The 23,726-nt window shown below is 51.1% G+C and overlaps 2 protein-coding genes across 4 annotated transcripts in view; one reads left to right on the plus strand and one right to left on the minus strand.

Moving 5' to 3' along the window:
• Window positions 1-3,276, plus strand: part of BMP8B (bone morphogenetic protein 8b) — a 39,241-nt gene extending 35,965 nt beyond the window's left edge. For both annotated transcript variants that reach the window (XM_077844627.1, XM_077844626.1), the window contains one exon: window positions 2-3,276. In XM_077844627.1, the coding sequence (XP_077700753.1) occupies window positions 2-151 (150 nt within the window). In that variant the 3' untranslated portion in view covers window positions 152-3,276. The remainder of the gene's footprint in view (window position 1) is intronic.
• Window positions 3,277-5,341: 2,065 nt separating this feature from the next.
• On the minus strand, window positions 5,342-21,886 carry PPIE (peptidylprolyl isomerase E). Of its 2 annotated transcripts, XM_077844628.1 has the most exons (10): window positions 21,795-21,886; window positions 20,825-20,923; window positions 18,462-18,505; window positions 17,960-17,986; window positions 16,512-16,593; window positions 15,736-15,836; window positions 13,285-13,408; window positions 6,864-7,049; window positions 5,864-6,006; window positions 5,342-5,708 (listed from the first exon to the last, which is right to left on the minus strand). In XM_077844628.1, the coding sequence occupies exons 1-10, from the start codon at window positions 21,823-21,825 to the stop codon at window positions 5,640-5,642; spliced, it is 906 nt and encodes a 301-aa protein (XP_077700754.1). In that variant the 5' UTR covers window positions 21,826-21,886; the 3' UTR covers window positions 5,342-5,639. The 2 variants fall into 2 exon arrangements, with proteins under 2 accessions (XP_077700754.1, XP_077700755.1); XM_077844629.1 differs by lacking the exons at window positions 17,960-17,986; window positions 18,462-18,505; window positions 21,795-21,886 and adding an exon at window positions 21,093-21,134.
• Window positions 21,887-23,726: the final 1,840 nt, after the last annotated feature.

Below are 23,726 nucleotides of genomic sequence, written 5' to 3' on the forward strand. Positions count from 1 at the left end.
GGTGCACCTGATGAAGCCGGATGCGGTCCCCAAGGCATGCTGTGCCCCCACCAAGCTGAGCGCCACCTCCGTGCTCTACTACGACAGCAGCAACAACGTCATCCTGCGCAAGCACCGCAACATGGTGGTCAGGGCGTGCGGCTGCCACTGAGGTGCTGCCCACCCCCTGTGCCTCCTGCCTGCGTCCCCCCACTCTGGAGGCAGGGAACCCTGTAACCCAGCCTGGTCCTCAGATCAACATATGTATGCTCCCCTCGCCTTCCTGCCCGGGCTGGATCTTCTCCAGGCCTCTGCATCCTTCCCTGCCTGCGGTTTGTGACAGTCCTTTGGCCTCCAGGCCTGGTGGTCTGAGTCATCAAGTAGGTTCTCTCCCAGCCTCCTCCACAAGCACATCCTGACCAGCATTTTGGGTTGAAACCGAAGTCCTGTCTGAGGACCTACCCATGCAGGGTGGTCTGCGGTAAATAGGCACCTAGGGCTCAGGGTGGCTACCTCCGGGTCTTCACTGTCCATTTCAGGGCTTGGTATGTGTAGACAGGGTCTGGTCCACCTCCGGTTGCCTGCCCCTCCCTGGCGCTTTCTTTTTTTTTTTTTTTTGTTAGAATGTGGACTTGCCCTCGTTGTGTAGTTGTGGGTCTGAATTACAGCCCGCTGGCCACAGGCATGTGGGTCAACTCGAGAAAGAGTTGAATGAACAACATGGTATAGGACAAAGGCCGATGGCACTTGTCTCCCCCTCCCGTCTTCCTGTCTTGATCTGCCTCTGCCATCTGGGGAAGGGGTACAGGGCATGGACGTTTGGCCTTTGTAGGAACAAAACATTTGGACGGTTTTGTTCGCCTGCCTGTCCCCATGCTGAGCCACGAGCAGCTCAGCCCCATGGGAAGCTCCGTATTGAGCCTATCCGGTGATACGTCAGGTGGCCTGAGATGACAGTGCTCAGCACACGTGATGTGATTTCCCTTTGGCGTGGCAAACACCAATCATCAATCCTGATATTTTTTTCTTCCAAATCTGTATAGAATTCTAAAATGACGCATACTGGAGTCCCCTGCAGCCACTGCCAGCAGATCAAAGTTGACATGTTAAGTGGAAACTGTTTGCCATCTTGTGCAGGCCAGGGGGCAATCCGCTTCACCCAGAGCAGTGCACCTGGGACCCCGGGCAGCCTGCGGCCAGGGCACGGCCTCCCAGCCCCCGCTATGGCCAGAAGTTGTCACCATAATCTGCACCACCCTGTGTGCCCAGGAGTGCTGTCTTCTACCTCGGGACCTGTGAGCCAGGGCGCGACAGGCGGTAATTAGGGGCCCGGGCGGGGCGCTCCCGGAAACCGCTCCTCTGCCCGGAGCCGCTGCCAAGCCTGTAATTTCCCTGCTCAGCCCAGTCCAGCTGCCTGGGCCTGTCCCCCCCACCCCCCCCAGGCCCAGCGGGGCGGAGGCAGAAGCACCATGTACCCCTGGGGCACATCCCCAGTCACCCCGCCCCCAGAGGAGGGGCCCCAGGACCACAGGTGTGGAGGCCAGGCCCTGCTGGGGGACAAAAGCCCCTCCACAGGGACCTGGGGGGACAGGAGCAGACACAGATTGTGCCTGGACTGTGTGCTAGGGGGTGAGCTCCCTGTCAGTATAAGGACCTAAGTTCTGGTCCAGATGTGAGGCAACCAGACTTGGAGCCTCCTTTGGGCTTCACTTTCCCACCTGTACCTGTGGGCACTGGGCCTTCCGCCAGGAACGTGTCTAACCCTTTCTCACCCTGCACGCGGAGACAGCCTCATGACCCTGGACTCGGGGCTCAGGTGGCAGTCACAGATCGGCTGGTAGGACAGGAACCTGTTTGCCATTCGAGTCCTCAGCTGACACTTGTCTTCCTAACATCAAGGATTGTCTTTCAGGCAAATGTAAATTTGAAATCAGCCAATTATTTCAACAGTTTTTTACTTCCCCTGGTAGCCAGCACCCAGTGGCGGCCTGGCACAGCCAGCGGTGTGCCAGGGGTGTCTGTCAAAACCTCCTGTTCGGCAGCACAGCACGAGCGCCTGGAGCTAAGTCTCCCTGCGCATGCACAACTGAAAAGCTTTCGCCTGGCTCCCTGGGTGCCGCTCGCAGAACCTCTGCAGCCCGCGCAGTCTCTAAATGAGATCCAACAGGAACTGCCCCGAGCAGGACGCAATCGTGAGTGGACACAAAGCCTGTGCGTCTCCCTCCGTTTATTGCACGGTGTGGCACGCGCTCGCTGCGTGCGTTCTGTTCCCAGTTGTCAGTTTGCTGAGCCTAGGACGGCAGCCGAGGGAGCGGCCCAGATGCCGCCCTTTCCCTTCCTCTTGCTCAGGCCGTGGCTTGTGTACCTGGTTGCACGGGACTGAAGGCTACGCACAGGGGGACGGTCAGGCCCGTGGACAGCCACGAGGAGTCCGTGACTGCTGCCAGGAAAAGGCTGAGGAGAAAGGTACAGCAGCCTCAGTTTGGGGAGCACGAGGCTGGCCTCGAGGCCTTGTCGGCACATTTCTGCTCTAAGGTTTTCTAAATTGGGGAAGTAACTTGTTCTGGAAAAATCCAGAAACAGGAAAAGAGGCCACATAGCAAGAGGACAGAGGTGTGGAGTCAGATGGGTCTGAATCTTGGTTTTTCTTCTGCGGAGCAGGATCTTGGTTCCTTCCTTCCAAGCGAGTGTGAAGATCACATTTAGGACAAGGTGTCCCACGTAAACACTTAGCAACTGGAACTTGCTGGCATTACCACAAGGAATTTGCTGACTGCTTAGCCCTTTCTGTGCTTGTCCACCAAACCTCCTCTCAGAAAATGTTCTGCAGATGCTTTTTCCTACAAAATCTACACCCTGCGATCCACGGAGGGAGGACTTTGTGTTCTCACCGCTCTCAAGGCCTCAGGAAAGTGTCTGGTTATGGCCAGGCTGGGAATCGCCCCCGGTGCTCCCAGAGGCAGGGGGAGCCCACCAGCCTGCTGAAGGCACAAGCCTTGCCCCATCTGTTGAAAAACGGATTTTTAACTTATCACAAAAATAATGCAGTTTTGGAGGAAAAATTAGGAAAAAATACAACTGAAGTCACCACAGTTGTATGACTCAGATAAACGCAGTATCTGGATGAATTTATTTCTAGGCTTTTCTCTTAAGATACACGCATAGAGATGTTTACATATTATAGATGTTTTTACAAAATTGGGATCATACTGTATTATATGGATTGCTTTCAAATATGCCTTTCCCACTTTATTATGCCGTAAAAATTCTCCTGTTGATAAATATTTTTTGAAAACATGGCTTTCTAGGTCGTTTATACCCGAAGCTGACAAGACTGTCCACAACTCCAACACAGGTCCCTAATCCCTTGGGGGGTTGCTGAGGCTGTCGTGACTGTGACATAGAGCCCGCAGCCCCTGGAGGTAGATGTGCGGTCAGAGCGGGAGCTCGCGTAGCCACGGGCCCAACCTCAGGGCCACAGCCCGAGGAGTTAGCGCACCGGCAACCCCCGGCCCTGTCTGCCGCAGTGGAGCAGTGTGCGCAGACTGGAGGCCACCTCGGACGGGGGCAGGCCGACCCAGGGAGGCACTCTGTCCTTTGGACCACAGCAAGGCCGCGTGGCACCCTTAGGTCCACTTCTGATGGGCCAGAGCCTTTCCAAGCAACAGAGGTTTGGGTGTGCCGTGGTGGCTGAACTGGGCAGCCAGGCCACTGCACCCCAGGGTGCAGAGCCAAACAGTCTCTGTTCCTTCCAGGCTCATTATAGGGACCATGACCCAGGTATCCCCCCGGGGCCTTGGGCCCCCTGCCATAGACTGAGGCTAGAGCCCAGTAAACCGAGCAGGCCGAGCTTCCTCTCCCGGTGCTGCCATGTTTTGGGTGACCTTTGCAGCCTGTCACCTGGGCCATGGTTTCCCCTCTGTATAGGGTTCTGCTCTGGATAGAGTAATAACGCCTGTGGACACTCCAGAGCGAACCAGGGGGCACGCTGGTGCCCAGTGGGTGTTACCAGGGAAGAACAGAAAGCAGCAAGGTCATTGTCACAGAAGCCAGCGCTCTCTTGGGAGGTGGGCCATGCTGTGCCCTGCATACACATGCCTTCCTGGGGACTGACCTGTGATGGCCATAGTTAGCCCTCAGAGTGGGGGCCTGTGCTTTAAGGGAAGGTCTCTTTTGGGAGCTCCATGGGGTCAAGGGTCACCATGTACATCCTAGCAAGATACAAGGATACAAACCCCAAGCAGGAGCTCAACCAAGGGCTGGGAGTCCACTGGGCACACGGAAGCCAGAGGTAGGGCCAGAATGCCATCCTCCCTCACAGCAGCTATACTGGGGTCACCAGGGCCGGGAGGCACCAGGCCTCTCCTGCACCTGGCTTGTCCAGAGCTCAAGATGAAAAACCCAACCCACTGGATTTGGATGGTCCTAGCAATCCAGCCACAGAGTGTCTAGTGGCCACAGGGCTCAGCAGGTGGGGGATCCTTGAAAGCCCCTGGTTGGCCAGTATGTGGCGAGCGATGGGAGAGAAGCCAGCCTGACAAGCTCCAGGCAGTGGCTGCATCAGGATCAGAGCTCAGCATCGGGTGGGACCAGTGGTTTTAGCTACTAGCAAACTTCTCCAAAGATTCAAGTAAATACTTTAGGCTTTGACGCTGTGTTGGTTAACTGGATTCACAAAAAAGGCAGCAGCTGGGTTAGGCCCCCAGTTAGGAGACCTCCTATCTCCAGGCAAGCACAGGCCCTGGCACAGAGAAGGCACTTTGAGTTATAAAATATCATTTAAAAAATTCTTTAGAGGGGCACCCGGGTGGCTCAGTGGTGGAGCGTCTGCCTTCGGCTCAGCCCATGATCCTGGGGTCCTGGGATCGAGTCCCACGTCGGGCTCCCCACATAGAGCCTGCTTCTCCCTCTGCTTGTGTCTCTGCCTCTGTCTCTCATGAATAAATAAAATCTTAAAAAAAAAAAATTCTGTAGAATGGGGATGCCTGGCTGGCTCAGTCGAGCATGTGACCCTTGATCTCAGGGTCATGAATTCAAGCCCCACATCGGGCATAAAGCCTACTTAAAAAAATTCTGTAGAATAAATGTGAAGGAGCAAACAAATGAATTGTCAAGACTGGTAAGTACACTTGCTGCCTCTAAGGCTGGCCAGTGTGAGCTTAGGAGTAGAGGCAGAAGACAGGAACTTCTCCGGTATTTTTGATTTCCACTGTCCTGACAATGGTCTGACAAGGGTACCTGGCATCTCCGGGAATCCACCCAGGGGAGGAATGAATGGCTGTGCCCTAACCCTCTGCCAGAAGAAGTCAGCAGGATAGCTTCGCCACGGAGGCAATCTCTGACAACTAGGAACTGGCTGGACTCGGCAGGACAAGAACTAGGATTTATTTTAGCAGAAGCGACGTCCGGGAGCTACACGGGTGGGCCCAGGAGCAGCCGTGGCAGCAGAGGCCTGGAAGACGCAGCGCCTCTGCCCTCCCGGCCCCCGGCCGCCCCAGGGAGAGAGCCAGAGGAAGCCCGGGCCGCCTCGGCACAAGAGCTGCTCCAAGCAGACCCCAGGAGCCGGGACACAAAGCCCTGCTTGCCCAGAGGGGACCGATGCCCCGAGACGGGGTGACCGCTCTGGGACGCAGGGCGGTGCAGACACGGGGCGTGCAGACTCACACGTACTCCCCGCAGTCGGCGATGATCACCTTCTGCTTCGGTTTCCCGTCCTTGCTGCCCTGGGCCTTCGCGGGGACAGACAGGGGCAGAAACCGGGGAGGGTAGAGGGTGATGGGCGGCTCAGGGCCCCTCCCCACGTGTCCCCCCACTCCCACCGAGCGGAGCAGCGCCCCCCAGCTCCCCCATGGGGCCACGCACCCAGGACCCAGCAGCCCCCCACCTCGATCTGCCGCAGGACATCCAGGCCTTCCGTGACCTCCCCAAACACCACGTGCTTGCCATCCAGCCAATCCGTCTTGTCACACGTCAGGAAGAACTGGGAGCCATTGGTGTTGGGGCCAGAGTTGGCCATGGAGAGCAGGCCTGGGGGCGAGAAGGGGTGGCTCAGCCCATACCCCAGGCCCAGCACTCGGAGGGACGTCTGTGCGGATGGAGCAGTGTAAATGCTGCCTGAAGCCGGCCCAGGATGCAGGCCAAAAACTGGCTCCCGGCAAGGTGGCTCCTGCTGGCATCTGTGGTAAGAGTGGCTGCACTGAAAGGGTGGGGCTACCAGTCTGGCCGAAGGGGGCAGACAACAAAGGACAGGGAGTCTACACAACTTTCTTCTAAGAAGTATGCCTCAAAAGGCGGTTAGAAGCCTGGATGATAGTTCACACAAGTCAAAGGATGATCTTTTTTTTTTTTTTTTTTTTTTAAAGATTGTGACTGCAGCTTTATGCTGCTGGCCGGCCTAGCCGAGGACGCGGGCCTAAGGCAGCAGGGGGACACCTAAGGGCAGGACGGCGGGGGCAGGGGGCAGGTCAGAACAGAGGGGCTGGCCCAGAGGAAAAGCAGGCGGGTGCAGGCGGGGGGACGTGGGAGGCCACACGGCGGCTTGGAGGGCGATGTGGAGGCTTTGGGAGTGGAGGGAGGAGGGCGTCTGACGGGGACTGAGCGTGATTAACCACGGGGCTGCAGTAACGCCGCCCAGGCCCCGAGGAGGTGTAGTCATGAGTTTCAAGATGACCATTCAGCATCGTAGCTACTTCGGCCAAGGTGCGGGGGAACCAACACTCACGGGGAGGTGCGTGGGACAGAGCAGGGCAGCAGGGCCGCGGGCCCCAGAACCCAAGCCTGACTGCGCAGCGTGGGCCGCAGTGTGGCCAGGAGGCCCGTGTGGAGAGAAGCCACTTCCCCGACCCCAGCCAGGCTGCCCGCCACGGCACCCAACCGGCTCCCACCTGGTCCCGTGTGTTTGAGGATAAAGTTCTCATCATCGAACTTCTTCCCGTAGATGGACTTGCCCCCGGTGCCGTTGTGGTTCGTGAAATCGCCGCCCTGGCACATGAACTGGGGGATGATGCGGTGGAAGCTACTTCCTTTAAAGCCAAAGCCCTTCTCGTGGGTGCACAGGCATCGGAAATTCTCTGGCGCAGAGAAAGGAAAAGGTGCTGAGGTCAAAAAACAAAACAGCGCAGTTCCTTGGGCCGTGGGTGCCCTCCGCCTCGCCTTCCGCGTGAGACAGAGAAGGCAGCAACCAAAGCCGCCAGCGAGGTGCCGGTGGCCGTGGGGCCCTACGGACGGTCCTAGCCCAGCTGCTTCGGTCACCTGAGGATGAGCCCTGTGACGGGCTGCACAGTGGGCATGGTGGCCAGGGCCAGGACTGGAATGCAGGTCGGGAGCTGGAGGGCGGCATCGGGAAAACCATGATGCCACAACGCAGGTGGCGGCGCAGCACCTCTGGCACATTGGTGGCCGTTGAGGGGGCATCCGGTATTACCGCAGTGGCCGCCCACGACAGCTTCCCCTTCCCATCACGCCTAGCCCATGTACCCTAATAAAACAAGTCTTTGGGCAGCCCAGGTGGCGCAGCAGTTTGGCGCCGCCTGCAGCCTGGGGTGTGATCCTGGAGTCCCAGGATCGGTCCCACGTCGGGCTCCCTGCATGGAGCCTGCTTCTCCCTCTCCCTCTGCCTGTGTCTCTGCCTCTCTCTGTGTGTCTATGAATAAATAAACAAAATCTTTAAAAAAAATAAAAATAAAAAACAAGTCTTTGAGGAAAACAGCAAAACGAAAACAAAACCCCCCAAACAAAAAAGCAAAACCTAGGCAGCTAGATTCTGATACGCTGTATTTGCTTAGTGTTTGTATTTTCATTAAAAAGTCTGCCATGTATTATAAGCCTTTGTGATCCTCACACTGTAAAGAATAGGAGGGACTGTGGATAAGAAGGAGACCGAATACCTGAATTCCAGCTCAGCTCCACTGAATGGTGGGCAACCAATTTTTTTTTAATTTTTATTTATTTATGATAGTTACAGAGAGAGAGAGAGAGGCAGAGACACAGGCAGAGAGAGGGAGAAGCAGGCTCCATGCACCAGGAGCCCGACGTGGGACTCGATCCCGGGTCTCCGGGATCACGCCCTGGGCCAAAGGCAGGCGCCAAACCGCTGCGCCACCCAGGGATCCCCCGATTTTTTTTAAAAAAAGAAAAACTAGGGGGATCCCTGGGTGGCTCAGCAGTTTGGCACCTGCCTTTGGCCCAGGGCGCGATCCTGGAGTCCTGGGATCGAGTTGCACATCAGGCTCCCGGCATGGAGCCTGCTTCTCCCTCCTCCTGAGTCTCTGCCTCTCTCTCTCTCTCTATCATAAATAAATAAATAAATCTTAAAAAAAAAAAAAAAAAGAAAAGAAAAACTAAACAGGGTCAACAAACAACCCAGTTGATAAATGGGCAAACAACACAGACATTTCTCCAAAGATCTACAAATGGCCAAAAAAAAAAAAAAAGATCTACAAATGGCCTATCAGCTCACAAAAGGATGCTCAATACCATTAGCTAACAGGGAAACGCATATCTAAACCACCATGAGATACCGCTTCACACCCAGTAGGATGGCCGCAATCAACAGAAGAAATAGTGTTGGCAGAAATACAGAGAAACCGAGACCCTCATACATTGGAGGTGGGAACGTAAAATGAAGCAGCCACTGTAGAAAAGTTTGGCAATTTCTCAAAAAAGGTAAACACAGAACTGCCACGTGAGCACATTTCCACCCGTAGGTATGTACCCAAAAGAGTGGACAACAGGGATCCCTGGGTGGCGCAGCGGTTTGGCGCCTGCTTTTGGCCCAGGGCGCGATCCTGGAGACCCGGGATCGAATCCCACGTTGGGCTCCCGGTGCATGGAGCCTGCTTCTCCCTCTGCCTGTGTCTCTGCCTCTCTCTCTCTCTCTGTGTGTGACTATCATAAATAATAAATAAAATTAAAAAAAAAAAAAAGAGTGGACAACAGGCGTTAAAACGTAAACTTGTACACAAATGTTTATGGCGGCATTATTCACAATAGCCAGAAAGTAGAAACAATGCTCGTACCCATCAACAAATGAATGAACAACAAGGACATAACCAGACAATGGGATATATTCAGCCATAGAAAAGGGATGGAACTCCCAACACATACGAGAATATGGATGAGCCTTGAAAAAATGCTAAGGGAAAAAAGCCAGTTAAAAAGAAAGGACCACAGAGTATATGATTCTATTTATAGAACATGTTTAGAACAGGCAAATCCACAGAGTAGATTAGAGGCCATGAGGGGCAAGAGGGGGAGAATGAGGAGTGGTTTAATAGGCTTAGTTCTATTAAATGAACAACTTTTGAAGACAGTGGTGATGGTTACACAACATTGTGAACGCAATCAATGCCACTGAACTGTACACTTAAAAATAGTTTTAAAAGCCAAAAAAAAAAAGGGGGGGGGGAGACAACAGCAACATAAAAGTTTTGAAAGCTAGAAAACAAACCGATGAATCATACCTGATGTAGCAGACTTAAGAAAGCTGCATCTTGGTACATGCACCCCAATGTTTACAGCAGCATGATCAACAAGAGCCAAATTACAGAAGAGCCAAGAGTCAGTGGAGTATTAGCCACAGAAAGGAATGAAATCTTGCCATTTGCAGTGGCGTAGATGGAGCTAGAAAGTCCTAGGCTAAGCAGAATAAGTCAGTCAGAGAAAGACAAGTACCATATGATTTCACTCATATGTGGAATTTAAGAAACAAAACATATGAGCAATGGGGGAAAGAAAAAAAAAAAGAGTGGGAGGCAAACCATAAGTGATGAATCACTAAATTCTACTCCCGAAACTATTATTATACTATATGTTAACTAGAATATAAATAAAAACTTGGAACATTAAAAAAAGAAAGAAAGCAAGCTGACTCTGAAGTTGGTAGAGCTGAGAAGCAACCCACTTTGTGTTGTGGAAATGCCAGAAGCTCAGGTACAAGGGTGAAGGTGGTTCTAAAAACAGTAAAGCTTGGCTGAAAGCCTGTTTAAGAAAGGAGCCAACCCCCAGATCCTCTGCCAACCCTGGAGGCAGCCGGGTGAAGGTCTGCTCCCTGGTAGGTTAAAGCAGAGGTCTCTGGCCCGGGATACACTATACGTAGCTGGGGAATGAGGTGCTGTAGTGACAAACAAAGTAAGTGAAAGTTTATGTACTGTCCCCATCTCGCACCACCAAGATGGCAAATAGCTGGATGGAGAGCCTCCAGCAGGAGACTAGACTCTTCTTGGGAGACTCCAAGCTGTCCTATATAAGTCAGGGAAATGGACATCCGGGGTCTGACAGAGAAGTACCCCCAAATGAATCACCCACAGTGGAAGCTGCCACCAGCAAGGCTTACCAACGTTTAGGAGGTTTCCAAGCAGATTGTTAGGGCCCCATTCTTACATATAAGGAAGGCATCTAATGTGAAAAGCAAAGACCAAAACAAACAGACCAAAACCAAAGCAAGACATAACAACTCAGGAAAAAGTGACCTTAGACAAAAACTATAGGGAGAAAAAACTTTAGTAATGTCCCCAGAAAGATGAAATGATCCTATGTCTGTGAAATCAGCACAGTGTTATAGAAAAAGAACACTTAGGAAGGTTCCAGAAAGAAAGAAGAGAGAAATCAGAGGAGACAAAAGCAAAGAAATAATTGAAAGAAATTTCCCAGCCAGACAAACACTGCCCATGGGTGTGGTACACAGAGTAATGGCTCCCTGGAGACGTCCATGCCAGTCCCTGGAACCTGAGAATGTCTTATGGCAAAAGAGCCTCTATGTGTGATTAGGGTTATGGATGGACCTCGAGATGGGGAAAGCAGTCCCCGTTATCCGGATGGGCCTAATATAATCAAGAGCCTATAACAGAACTTGTCCCAGCTGAGGTTAGAGAGATTTAAAATGTGAGAGGGACTGGATCCACCACTGTTGGCTCCAAAGATGGAGGAATGGGGGGCTGCGAGCCTCCAGAAGCTGGGAATAGCAGCAAGGAAATGGGGATACTCAGTCCTACAGATGTGGGAAACTGAATTCTGCCAGCAACCTGCATATCCCCAGAAACATCCTCCCCTAGAGCTTCCAGTAGGGAAGGCAGTGACCCAGCTACCATCTTCATTTTAGTCTACAAGCCTTCTGGCCTCCAGAATGCGAGATAATAAATAAATTTGTGTTGTTGTAAGCCACTAAGTTTGTGGTAATCTGTGACAAAAGCAAGAGAAAACTAATAGTGGGGGGCCCACTGAAGAGCCAGCAGACAGATGCAAGATCTATCCAAAGGCACATGGTTTCAGAACACAGAACAGACCCCCTCTGAGTCTCTAGGCCAGGGCTATCTAATGGCTCTTAAGCACTTGGCTAATGTAACCGAGTAAATGGATTTTAATTTTATTTAATTTAAATGTAAATTTACACTTGGCTAGTGGCTACTATATTGCACAGCTCTGGACTAGACAGCAAAATAAAGCTTTTATAAAGGATCAAGAATCAGAAGGACAGGGGCGCCTGGGTGGCTCAGTGGTTGAGCATCTGCCTTTGGCTCAGGTTGGGATCCTAGGATCCTGGGATCGAGTCCTGCATCAGGCTCCCCACAGGGAGCCTGCTTCTCCCTCTCCCTATGTCTCTGCCTCTCTGTCTCGAATGAATGAATGAATGAATGAATGAATGAATGAATAAATAAATAAATAGAAGAAGAAGAAGAAGAAGAAGAAGAAGAATCAGGATGACTAGACTTCTCTAGAATTCTATACCCTAACTACCAATCAAGTGGGAAGGTACATATATTTAGACTTCACTCTTAAAAAAACTTACCTCCCAAGCTCTTTGCTGCAGAAGCTACAGAAGGATGTCTTCTACTAAAATAAGGAACCACACCAAAAAAGAAGACAATAGACAGTCCAACCTAAGAGGTGAACACCACTGTGCTGTGGGCCTGGAAAGCAATGGTCCAGGCTGGAGAGTCAGAGGCTCCAAGAAGGAACTTCTACAGCAGAGAGAAGCTGACAATATCTGGTGTGTGTGAACATGATGACAGATTTACAGAGGCAGCAGAACTGGGGACAGCATCAGGAATAAATGCACAGAAGATGAAGTGTGTGTGAAAACAAGACAACTACAAATCCCAGGAAAACAAAATGCTGTGCATGAAAGGAGGTTACCATAGTATGATGCTTACAGAGTCAGGATAATTTACAGCCTAACCAAACCTATGCTAACTATATAAGGAAGGTAAAAGGCAGGGAAAGGGATTTAAAAAGCTGATTCCTTATCTCCTGAAGCGGGAAGCCAACAGATGTCTAAAGCAAAACAAAACAAAAAAACACAAAGTAGACACATAAATCTCTTATATACCAATACAGACGTAAAAAACCAAAAGAACCAGATATGAGTTGAATGTGGCTGCCTCTGGGCAGCCCTGGTGGCCCAGCGGTTTGGTGCTGCCTTCAGCCTGGGGTATGATCCTGGAGACCCGGGATCGAGTCCCACATCAGGCTCCCTGCATGGAGCCTGCTTCTCTCTCTCCCCCTCTGCCTATGTCTGCCTCTCTCTCTCTCTCTCTCTCTCTCTCTCTCTCTGTGTCTGTCATGAATAAATAAATAAAATCAAGAAAAAAGAAAAGAAAGAAAAGAAAAGAAAAGAAAAGAAAAGAAAAGAAAAGAAAAGAAAAGAAAGAAAAGAAAAGAAAAGAAAAGAAAAGAAAAGAAAAAAGAAAGAAAGAAAGAAAGAGGCTGCCTCTGAGGAGCGGCAGATGGGGGTGGTAGGGCCCCAGGGTTGGGGGCCAGGACCAAGGGACTGCTGTTTTTCAAAAGAAGTTTTGTGAAATTGGCTTTTTAAACTGTATGTCTGCATAATAAAATTTAGATTAAAAAAAAGAAAGAGTAGAATTCAATATTTATACTAGAAAGACTCAAGAAACTGTTAGTTAACAGTACCTTCTGGAGAATAAAATCGGAGGTGGAGGGGGGAAAAGACTGAAGTTTCCAACTTACTGCCTTTAGTATTGTTGGAATATGTACGGGTTTTTGGTGTTTTTGTTTTCTACCATGAATACATGTTTATTTGTATCAAAAAAAAACCCCCACAAACCCCTATTATTAAAAAAATAGTAAAGCTACCTATAAAGCTTCAAAAGTGTCTGCTCAAAAAAAATAAAAAAATAAAAATAAAAAAAAAAGTGTCTGCTCAGACTCACTTGTTACTAGATCCCAGAATCTGAGATGCCTCAAAACAACTGAGGTCAGCAACAGTGTCGGGGCACAAGAACTGAGGCAGTGGGAACTGTGGGAAGGCCCACTGCTCAGCCACCAGCCTCGGGCCGGAGTCCTGCTCACCTGCTGTCATGGGAACAACGTCTGAACGCAGCAGCATCTGGATGCGGCCGGCTGGCTTGTTCCCGATCTTGATGTCCATGTACACCTGAGGATTTGACCGGGCCTTTTTGGCAGCGGGCTCTCCCTGGGCGCAGAAGAAATCATTAGGTTGGAAACTTTTAAGTTTTATTTTTAAGTAATCTCTACACCCAACATGGGCCTTGAACTCCCAACGCAGAGATCGAGAGTCGCGTGCCCTACTAACGGAGCCTGCCAGGCGGCCCAGGAGACTGAGTTCTCTGAACACACACCAAGGACCCAAATGCAGCGAGCGGGCTGCGGCAGGTGCCGATGGGGAAGGCCCTGGGCCGTGGAAGGGCAGGCGGAAGGCAGAGGCCAGGGCCATGGTCTCCAGCCCGACCCCCAGTGACGGGGACCTCAAGCACTGGCTACCTGAGCCCTGCCCCACAGGCTCGGGACCTCATCACACTCACCCTGAGACGCACCAGCACGCTGCACCCCGGCCTGCGGCCACACAACCACACCCTGGCCTGCAGTGCGCAGCTCTCCACATCTGCGGACCCCCCACTCCAGTTAGATGGATGGCACCTCCCCTCTATGCGCAGCCCCGCGGCACCACGGGCTGGCTACAATGGAAGCCAGGAGGGCAGCCCTCTGGTGGCCCAGAAGGCCTTGGGGGAGGTAAAGGCCCTGTTTCCTACCACAAGGAGACAAGGCCAAGAGGGTAAGGAGACCTTTACAGACATCACAAGTGTTCCAAAGAGAAAAAAGTCAAATGTTCATGACCGGTTTGGGGTTTGGTTTAGCTGACGCATGCTAAGGTCTGGTGCTGGCACTGGGGACACGGTGACTATTACCTGCCGCCAGCAACAGTAGCAGAGAACACGCACAGAGCACTTGGCAACGGACAGGGGGCTCTTCTCAACGTTTATATATGTTAGCTCCTCAACTCTGCAACCATCCTGAAGATGAAGCTGTACCACTATTTGTCCCCATTTTATAGGTGGGGAAACTGAGGTACAATGAAGTGCAGTCATTTGCCCAAGCCGAGAGGGTGGTAAGTGGTGAAGCTGGAATTCAAACCTGAATCATACCACCCCATCCTGAGCCCATGCTCTTACCCACAATCCTCCACCTCACACTTCGATACGATGCTGAGTACAAGGCCCCTAACCTCACAGAATTACTGCCTAGAAAGTGACAAGCAAGAAACCCTTGAGCGGCCTGCACAAAAGCAGAGACGCACAAGGAAACAGACTGGTGTTCCTGAGGGTGGAAGTGAGATGGCCAGGTGGGAGGACAGGAGCTGGGGAGCACCCCCAACTTTATCCCTCTGGACAGGCAATAAGGAGCTACTGAAAGTTCTAGTAGGAGTCAGGGATCAGTGTGTGCTTTAAACAGATTTCTGGAGATCCTGATGAAGGACAAGCGAGCACACTGCAGCCAGAGACTAGTTAGGGAGCTTCTGCAATTATGTACAGAAGAGGCTGGGTGGGGGGGTGGGGCACACGTGGGACAAATGGGGGAAGGAGACTCAGGAAGGTCTGAGAGGAAAACCTGACGGCATTCGATGTGTTGTGTGCAGGCTGTTTTAAGGAGGAGATCTCTGACTGCAAAGGCCATGGGTGTGCTCTGCTCTGCAACCTAATTTCCGGCTTGGGTAATATGTGGCAGATACACGGTGGCGAATCAACAAGATGGGGAACAAGATTAGAGAGAAGAGGGCACCCATTCTGGGCAACTCTAAGCTGCCTGTGACATTTGTGGCTGAAAGGTCTGCAGCTTGACACTAGGAACAGAGGCCAGGAAACGCAATGGCACAGCAGAGGCTGCAAAAAAATCAGCGACTGCTACTGTTTTGGCAGGAAGAGGGGGAGTGATGCCCTGAGCCAAGAAAGAAATCCAGAGAACAACACTCCCAGGGAGGGGTGGGAAGGCCCAAGGAGCCAGCCAGGGAGGGAGGCCAGAGTCAGGAGAGTGTGCTGGCAGGCTGCTCCTGGGAACGGAGAGCCCCGAATCTGTGTGCAGACGGAGGGAGGGTGCTGCCACTGGAGGGAGGGTGCCATGACCCTCACCTGCCTCGCATGCCTCGCCTGCCTCGCCTGCCTCCCCTGCACGGGGCAGGGCCAGGGGGACCAGGAGCCTGTGCAAGGCGCTTCAGTGAAGGAGGAACTGGGCTAGAGGGGCACAGAGGAGCACTCACTCGCCTTCCTCACCTTGGGCTTCCTCGACCTCAATCCCAAGGGGACTGGTCTGAGTGGGGCAGCTCCTCACACAGGGCACAAAGGTGAGAGACCTAGAGCTTGTCTCTCACTCACTCAATACCACCTTGTTTTTCATTCTCTCTGCTTTTGCATACCTATTTGCAAATTTCCACAAAAGCTTTAAAAAAAAAAGTCTCCTGTGGAAAGTGCCAGCCCCTCCCGGGGAAGCGCAGGCCTTCGATCTTACCTCCTGGGTTTCCACTTTGGGAGGCTCCGACCCTTCCTCCTCTTTATTCTCTTCAAGAGTCTTCCCAGAAAACTTCTTCAGCCAGTCATCATCTGACCACACTGAAAGGAAGAGAATCGAACAAACAAAAAGAAATTCAAGCTACCGGCCACCTGCTCACTAGCTGCTTTGGTCAGCAAAGTACATATTCAGCGGAAGTCTCAAGTGTAATTAATGCTTCCCCTGGGAACGTTAGCCCTGAAGTCCAGCTCTCATGAAGCTAAGTGAAAAAACGTGGGCACCTTGGGTGGCTCAGCAGTTGAGCGCCACCTTCGGCCCAGGGAGTGACCCTGGAGATCCAGGATCGAGCCGAGCCCCTCATCGGGCTCCCTGCACGCAGCCTGCTTCTCCCTCTGCCTGTGTCTCTGCTTCTCTCTCTGTGTCTCTCTCATGAATAAATAAATAAAATCTTAAAACCAAACAAAACAAAACATGTCGCCAAGAGGGAAGGTGTAGCCTTGCCAGTTCCAGCCCCTGATGGAACATCTCAGGAACGAAGTGCCGAGGAAACTGGGAAAGATGAGAGATCAGGCAAGGTTTCTCTCATAATGGGAACAATTACTCTGCTGGGACTCTATTCCCCACAAGCTGGCTCACGCCGACTCTGCCAACACGAACCACCCTCTACTCCGATCCATCCAGAGTGGCCTTCAGCACCTACTTCTAAACATGGATAAAAACACAACGAAGGCCACGCTGGAGGACGTGATGGGGAACCCGTGGTTGCCCCCCCTCACCTGGTCTGGAAGAGCCCTCCTTAATCCTCATTGGTTTTGCCAAATTGACACGAATTGTCCGTCCGAAGAGCTCAGATTCATTCTGAAAAGATTGGAAGCCCAGCTGCTTAAACTGTCAGGTTGAGAGAGTCAGACAGCTTTGCATTTGCTTCTGATACATCCGAGACACACACCCGTGACCGGTTCTCCCTTAATCCGTGAGCCCCGAACAGCAAGCTCTGTGCCCACCCCCCCGCGGCAGCCCAGGGCTTGCAGGCAATCTCCCCCCATCACACATCTCCTTTCTTTCCTACTAGCAGAGACCTGTGCTCCTGAAAATGACTCCAGGTCCAGAGTGCCCTGGATACACATAGTTTCCAACTACTTGAGTTCACCTTCCAAAGTCAAGATCTGCTTTGAGGGGATCCCTGGGTAGCTCAGCAGTTTAGAGCCTGCCTTCAGCTCAGGGTATGATCCTGGACACCCGGGATCGAGTCCCACGTCGGGCTTCCTGCATGGAGCCTGCTCATCCCTCTGCCTGTGTCTCTGCCTCTCTATGTCTCTCATAAATAAATAAAATCTTAAAAAAAAAAAAAAAAAAAAAAAAAGATCTACTTTGAAATGGTGAGAAATGATCTCTGGGGGCTGAGGAATATGTTCGGCGAATGGGTGACCGAACAGGAATAAAGAACTTTATCATCCAAAGATAACTGGTATCAGGAAGAGTCACTTCACGTAAACCCATTTAGAACAGTTAAAAAAATTCCATGGCAAAAAGTGAAGGAAAAAGGGGGGGAAAAAAAAAGGACTGGGACTTTATTGGGATGAAACTAAAAACAAGGGAAATAAATTTCTTATAAATTTCAGGTTTAACTTCGTACTAATTTGTAGAACAAAGATGTAATGGGTGGTTAATTTGCAGTGTTTTTTCCAACAAAGCTCTATCAACAGTGCGACATGACATCATTGCGCTTCCTATCGGATGTGAAAATCACAAAGATCTCAAAGAGTGCACAGATACTCCAGCGTTTTGTCACTACTCCCAAAGACCTCTCCAGGATATCCAAACCATCGGCATCAGTAGCACACCCTGCCGTTACCCTTACTGGGAGCTCTTTACTTGTAATTGGTCTGAAACTTCATGAAATTCTGCTTCTACAAAATAGGCGATTTCACTGTGCAATCAATTTCCCGAGAGCTTACAATTTATTATCCTAGACATGGGGCGGCCAGTGAGAGACTAGCCAACGATGAGGATTTGGATTTCTATTACTGTTAAACAGGGAAGGACGTCTGAGTAAGGACCAATCTTATTCAATTCACAGTGAATCTTTTCACATGACAACGACACTTTTTACTTCCCCGTGCGACCTTGTAACTTTGGCAGTTCGGCAAAGCAACAGATGCACGGGGGCCCCTCTGTACCACCAAAAAGGAACTTCAGTAAGAATGAAGATTCTCAGCCATACCATGTTGTCAATAGCTGCTGCAGCATCCTGCCGAGAAAATACAAGGTCAAGTTTAGCTTCTTGTGGGGTCTACATGCTGATTCAGCAGAAGAAAAACAGAGTAAAGCAAAACATAATGGGGGGGGGGGTGTCACACCTACATCGCCTGCCTAGGTTCGATGTGTGTCTATCAAAGCACTCCCTGGCTGAGTTTAGAGCGGGTGGTGCAGCAATTTGCCATGGAGCAGAAGGCCTGAGAAATAATCAGCAGCGCTGCCAGGCAGGAGGCTCACTGGGCAGAGCTGCAGGAGCTGGGCAAGACAAGAGGGGCAGGCCTGGGCTGTTAACAGTCTACAATCTGATTAACTGAGGGAAGCTTTCTACCAAGCAGCACTTCTTGTCTCTACGGAAACATCAGCAAGAGGCCCAGAAGTGGACCGAACGGAGACCAGCTGCCTTTGTAATCAGTACCAACACTAAAACTAGCCAAAGACTAAACACAGGTGACACAGAATTTTCTCACCTCCGCCAACTCAAATTCAACAAAAGCAAATCCTCGGTGTTTTTCTGAGGTGGGGGGAGAAAGGGAGGAAAACAAAAACAACTTATTACCATGTGGGGCAAGGAAGGTGAAGTCACTCACAGGCCATATCCAGACACTAGAAATTCTATCCAATCACTGTCTTGGAAGAAGGAATCTCCTCCTTCGATTCTTCCCAGTTTAAACATTTCAGCAATATTAAACTTTGTCTTTCAGAAAACATGGCTAGATAATGTACTATACTTTCAATCTTTCAGGCAGTCAATTATTCTACCAAAGCCAAATTAAAACCTTAACCTCTGCATACGAGGCAAGTAGAAAAATGAAGTTATTTAACTTCTCAATTATTGATCCCACATTTTGAGCATCGACTGTGCATAAAGTATGAATCCTCAAACCTGGATGAGGATGCTCACTCCTTTTTCCTCAGAAAAATGCTGATCTAAGGCCAAGCACAACCGTGTTAATTTAATTAAACCTACTACTAACTTTAGAGAGCCAATATAACCTTACAGGCACACCTCATTTTATTGCATTTTGCTTTGTTCCATGTCATAGATAGCAGTTTTTCACAAACTGAAGGGAACCCGGCAGCAAACAATTTTATTGGTACCAGTTTTCCAACAGCACTTCCTCTCTTTGTCTTTTGTGTCACATGTTGGAAATTCTCACACTATTTCAAACTTTTCATTATTATTATATTTGCTATGGTGATCTGTGATTACAGGATTTACAATTCGCTGAAAGCTCATATAATGGTTAGCCTTTTTTAGTAATGACGTTTTTTTTTTTTTAAAAAAGACTTTATTTATTTGAGAGAGTGCAAGCACGAGCGAGGGGAGGGGCAGAGGAAGAGGGAGAAGCAGGCTCTCCATTGAGCCAGGAGCCGGACTCAGGGCTCCATCCCAGGACCCTGAGACCATGACCTGAGCCAGAGTCAGATGCTTAACTGACTGAGGCACCCAGGCACCTCAGCAATAAAGTATTTTTAAGTTAAGGCAGTACATTACTTTTTTAGACATAATGCTACTGCACATCTGATAAACCACAATATAGTTACCGTAACTTGAGTGCACTGGGAAACCAAAAATTTCATTTCACTCGTTTCATGGTGATATTGGTTTGGTTGTGGTGGCCTAGAACCCAATCTGCAGTATCTCCAAAGTATGCTTGTATTGTTTTTTTACAGATAAAGATCCCAGACCCAGAGAGTTTAAAGACCTTGCTAATAATCAGGCAGGGTGATGACAGATTTAGGCCTAGAACTCCAATCTTAAAAATGACAACTAAGTGGGTGAGCAGGGTGCCCGGGTGGCTTAGATCATTAAGCACCCAACTCATGATTTCAGCTCAGGTCATGATCTCATGAGCTGCTGAGCTGCTGTCTGGCTCAGCGTTCAGCAGGGAATCTGCCTGAGATTCTCTCCTTCTTCCCATCTCCCCACTCCTGTGCTCATGTGCTATCTCTAAAATAAATAAATAAGGGGGATCCCTGGGTGGCTCAGCGGTTTGGTGACTGCCTTTGGCCCAGGGCGCGATCCTGGAGTCCCAGGATCGAGTTCCGCGTCAGGCTCCTGGCATGGAACCTGCTTCTCCCTCTGCCTATGTCTCTCCTTCTGTCTTTCTATGTCTATCACAAATAAATAAATAAAACCTTTAAAAATAATAATAATAAAATAAATCTTAAAAAAGAAAAGAAAGCAAAGGCAAGATAGAAAATCTGCAATGAACCTGTGATGCCAATTGAAGGAAATATCACCCAGGAAAGCAGAGGCCAAAGCCCTTCAGCTGGGGCTGAGCTTCCCTGCTGCCCTGATCAACAGTACTGCTGCCAAGAAAGCAGCAGGGGGTGGTGGGGTACCCAGCAGGTAGTTTGAAACAACAGTCAGATCTCCATGTAGTTCAAAACCTATCTTCCTATTGGGCTATTGAAAAAAAAAATTTAAGATTTTATTTATTTATTCATGAGAGACACACAGAGAGGCAGAAACACAGGGAGAGGGAGAAGCAGGCTCCATGCAGGGAGCCCCATGAGGGACTCGATCTTGGGACCCCAGGATTACGCCTTGGGCCGAAGGCAGGTGCTAAACCGCTGAGCCACCCAGGCATCCCGGCTATTGAAAATCTTCTCTCACACTCGACAGATGGGACTCTCTGCAAAGTTATGTCATAGCTTATAACCTTATAACCACAAGCCTCCGAACATTCCTTCTGCATCAAGATCCCTGTCATGCTGCCCTAATGAGGCACCCTCTTGAGCTTTCCTACATATCAACCATATTTAGAATGCAGTTAGAATTTTTTTCCCCTCTTAGGATTGTGAACATGACATGAAAAGGCCTCACCTGTTTCATAATCCAGAGGAATCTGAATATCTGTGATGTCTCCAAAAGGAATAAAAGCAGCATGAAGAACTTTGTCGTCCACCTCCTCTGCCAGCCCACCTGCGAAGATGCCAAGCGCCTTCTGAGCCACTGTCCTCCACTCTCTGGAGAAGTCCCTGCAGCCCAGTTAGCACGTGACAGCCACGGAGAGGGGGCTGCTCCGTCCAGTCCTCGGGGCTCAGAAGCACGTTTCTCATTTGCTCCTTCACCCAACACTCATGAAACACACCTCCTCACCCTTCCTGAGGACGCGCATCTTAGCGCCAGGATTACTGCAACAGCTTCCTAGCTGGCCTCCCTCTCCTCCACGCAGCCAACTAGAGCAAACCTGGGAACGTGCAGATTTTCACCCATCACTTCCCTGCTTCAACTCCTTCGGAGATTTCCCACCGTCCTCAAGATACAGTACAAACTCCCCGCCCCGCCCATCTCTTCGCCTTCTTTCCCTTTGCTTCCTCAGTTCTCTGGGTTTCCCGCAAGATGACCCCTTTGCTATTTCACACCTCGGGGGTTTTTGCTCTTGCTGCTCCCCTTTCAGTAAACGTAACGACCCTACTTGGGCCATAGAGCGCTCATCAAACTTCGCTATTGAGGTCATTCTCACTTCCACCGGGTGAGTCCCGGGACTCCCTCCTTCCGGGCCGGGGCCCGGGCCGAGCCCCCGCTGCAGCGAGGATCTGGAGCCTCGTCAGACGCCTCTCCCAATCCTCCGGGCCCAGCAGGCGAAGCGGTCCCCATCAGAGCTCAGCGGGCTTGGAAGGGAGCCGGCGAGACTGCTACGGCGGCCGAGCTCCCTGCAGCCAAGCAGTACCGCCACGGACCCGGCCGAGACCCAGGCTCGCCACCCTCCGCGTCCCTAGACGCCTTCCAGCCCCACGCGGAGACCCCTGGGCGAGCGAGCCCCGATTCCGCCGGCTCCGCGCCTGCTCACCCACGTACAGCACGCGCTTGGTGGTGGCCATCTTGCTCCCGCGCGCACCCGCCGGAAACCGGAGTTCGGCCCGCCCCCTTCACAGGCCCCGCCCATCCACAGGCCCCGCCCCGCCCCTAGGCGCTCGCAGGCCCCGCCCTCTCCGGCCCCGCCTGTCCCATAGGCGCTCGCAGGCCCCGCCCCCTCCGGCCCCGCCCCGCCCCTAGGGACTCGCAGGCCCCGCCCCTCCGGCCCCGCCCCGCCCCTAGGCGCTCGCAGGCCCCGCCCCGCCCCTAGGCGCTCGCAGGCCCCGCCCCCGGCTGTCCGCCTCGGGGCGGCGGGTCCTCGCGGTGAGCCCCGCGGCCCCACGCGGTGGGTGCTCGGCCGAACCGCCTGCTCCGCGGGTAGTAAACCATCTGCAAACTACGGGCCACCCCGCCCCACCCGCGGGCCCTTGGACACCCCGGCAGCTGCAGGTGGTTTTTACTTATTTTATTTAAAAAATCTATTTTTTAAGATTTTATTTATTTATTCATGAGAGACCCACAGAGAGAGACAGAGGCAGAGACACAGGCAGAGGGAGGAGCAGGCTCCATGCAGGGAGTCTGATGTGGGACTCATCCTGGCACCCCAGGATCACGCCCTGGGCTGAAGGCCGGCACTAAACAGCTGAGCCATCCAGGGATCCCCTTACGTTTTTAAGTAGACGGGGAGAACTTTTTAAATAATCTTAGCAGGGATGCCTGGGTGGCTCAGCGGTTAAGCGTCTGCCTTGGGCTCAGGGCATGATCCTGGAGTCCCAGGATCAAATCCCACATTGGGCTCCCTGCATGGAGCTTGCTCCTCCCTCTGCCTGTGTCTCTGCCTCTCTTCCTCTCATGAATAAATAAAATTTTAAGGAAAATAAAGTCCAAATTTAAAAAAATTTAAAAAAATAAAATAAATAATCTTAGCAGATATGAAAATTTATGAAATCCAATTTTCAGTGTTTATAAAGTTTTATTGGAACACAGCCATGCTCATCGCTTGCCTGTGGCTGCTTTCACACTACAGGGTCAGAAGACCTATGGTCCATCCACAAGGCCTGAAATACCTGCCCCCTGACTCTTGGACTAAGCCAATTCAGAAATCGCAGATTGCCATTTGTGGCAGAAACTAATGGGGCCACCTGTTTTCCATAGACCTGCGGGTTAAGACCTCTTTGAGGTCACATTTAAGCTGAAGCCTAGGGGCACGTGGGTGGCTCAGTCGGTTAAGGGGGGATATGATTTAGGCTCAGGTCACGATCTCAGTGTGGGCAGGTCAAGCTCTGCTCTCCCTCCCGCTCCCAGCTGGGTGAGGCCTGCTTAAGATTCTTTCTCTGCCCCCCACCCCAGGTGTGCTTGCTCTCTTTCTCTCAAAATAAATAAATAAATAAAATAAAGTCTCCTCGAAGCTAAAGCCTAAAGGAAGAAGAAGCTGGGAGAGGAGGAAGCAGGGAGATTTTAAGGAGATCCGCTTGTGCACACTCGAGGGATGGAAAGGTTAGAGTGTGCAGGGGGTGGTCATGGGATCAGGCAGGAAAGGTAGGCAAGGGTGACGCTACCCCATAAGCCATGTGCAGGATGGCAGCTTGGAGCAGTTACAGGAGGTTGTAACAGGGAATTCATGATCACATTTTATGTTCTAAAATAGTGCTGTGGGGACACCCGGGTGGCTCAGGGGGTGAGCGTCTGCCTTCGGCTCAGGGCGTGATCCCTGGGGTCCTGGGATGGAGTACCCCCTCCGACTCCCCTCAGGGAGCCTGCTTCTCTCTCTGCCTCTGTGTATCTCTCATGAATAAATAAATAAATAAGGTCTTTGAAATTAAATTAAATTAAATTAAATTAAATTAAATTAATAATAAAATAGTGCTCTGACCACTGTGGCCAAAAAGGATTGTTAGGAATCCTGGAGACCAGAAGGTCAATGCAG

This window comes from Canis aureus, chromosome 13 (genome assembly GCF_053574225.1).
Source record: "Canis aureus isolate CA01 chromosome 13, VMU_Caureus_v.1.0, whole genome shotgun sequence".
NCBI lineage: Eukaryota > Metazoa > Chordata > Mammalia > Carnivora > Canidae > Canis > Canis aureus.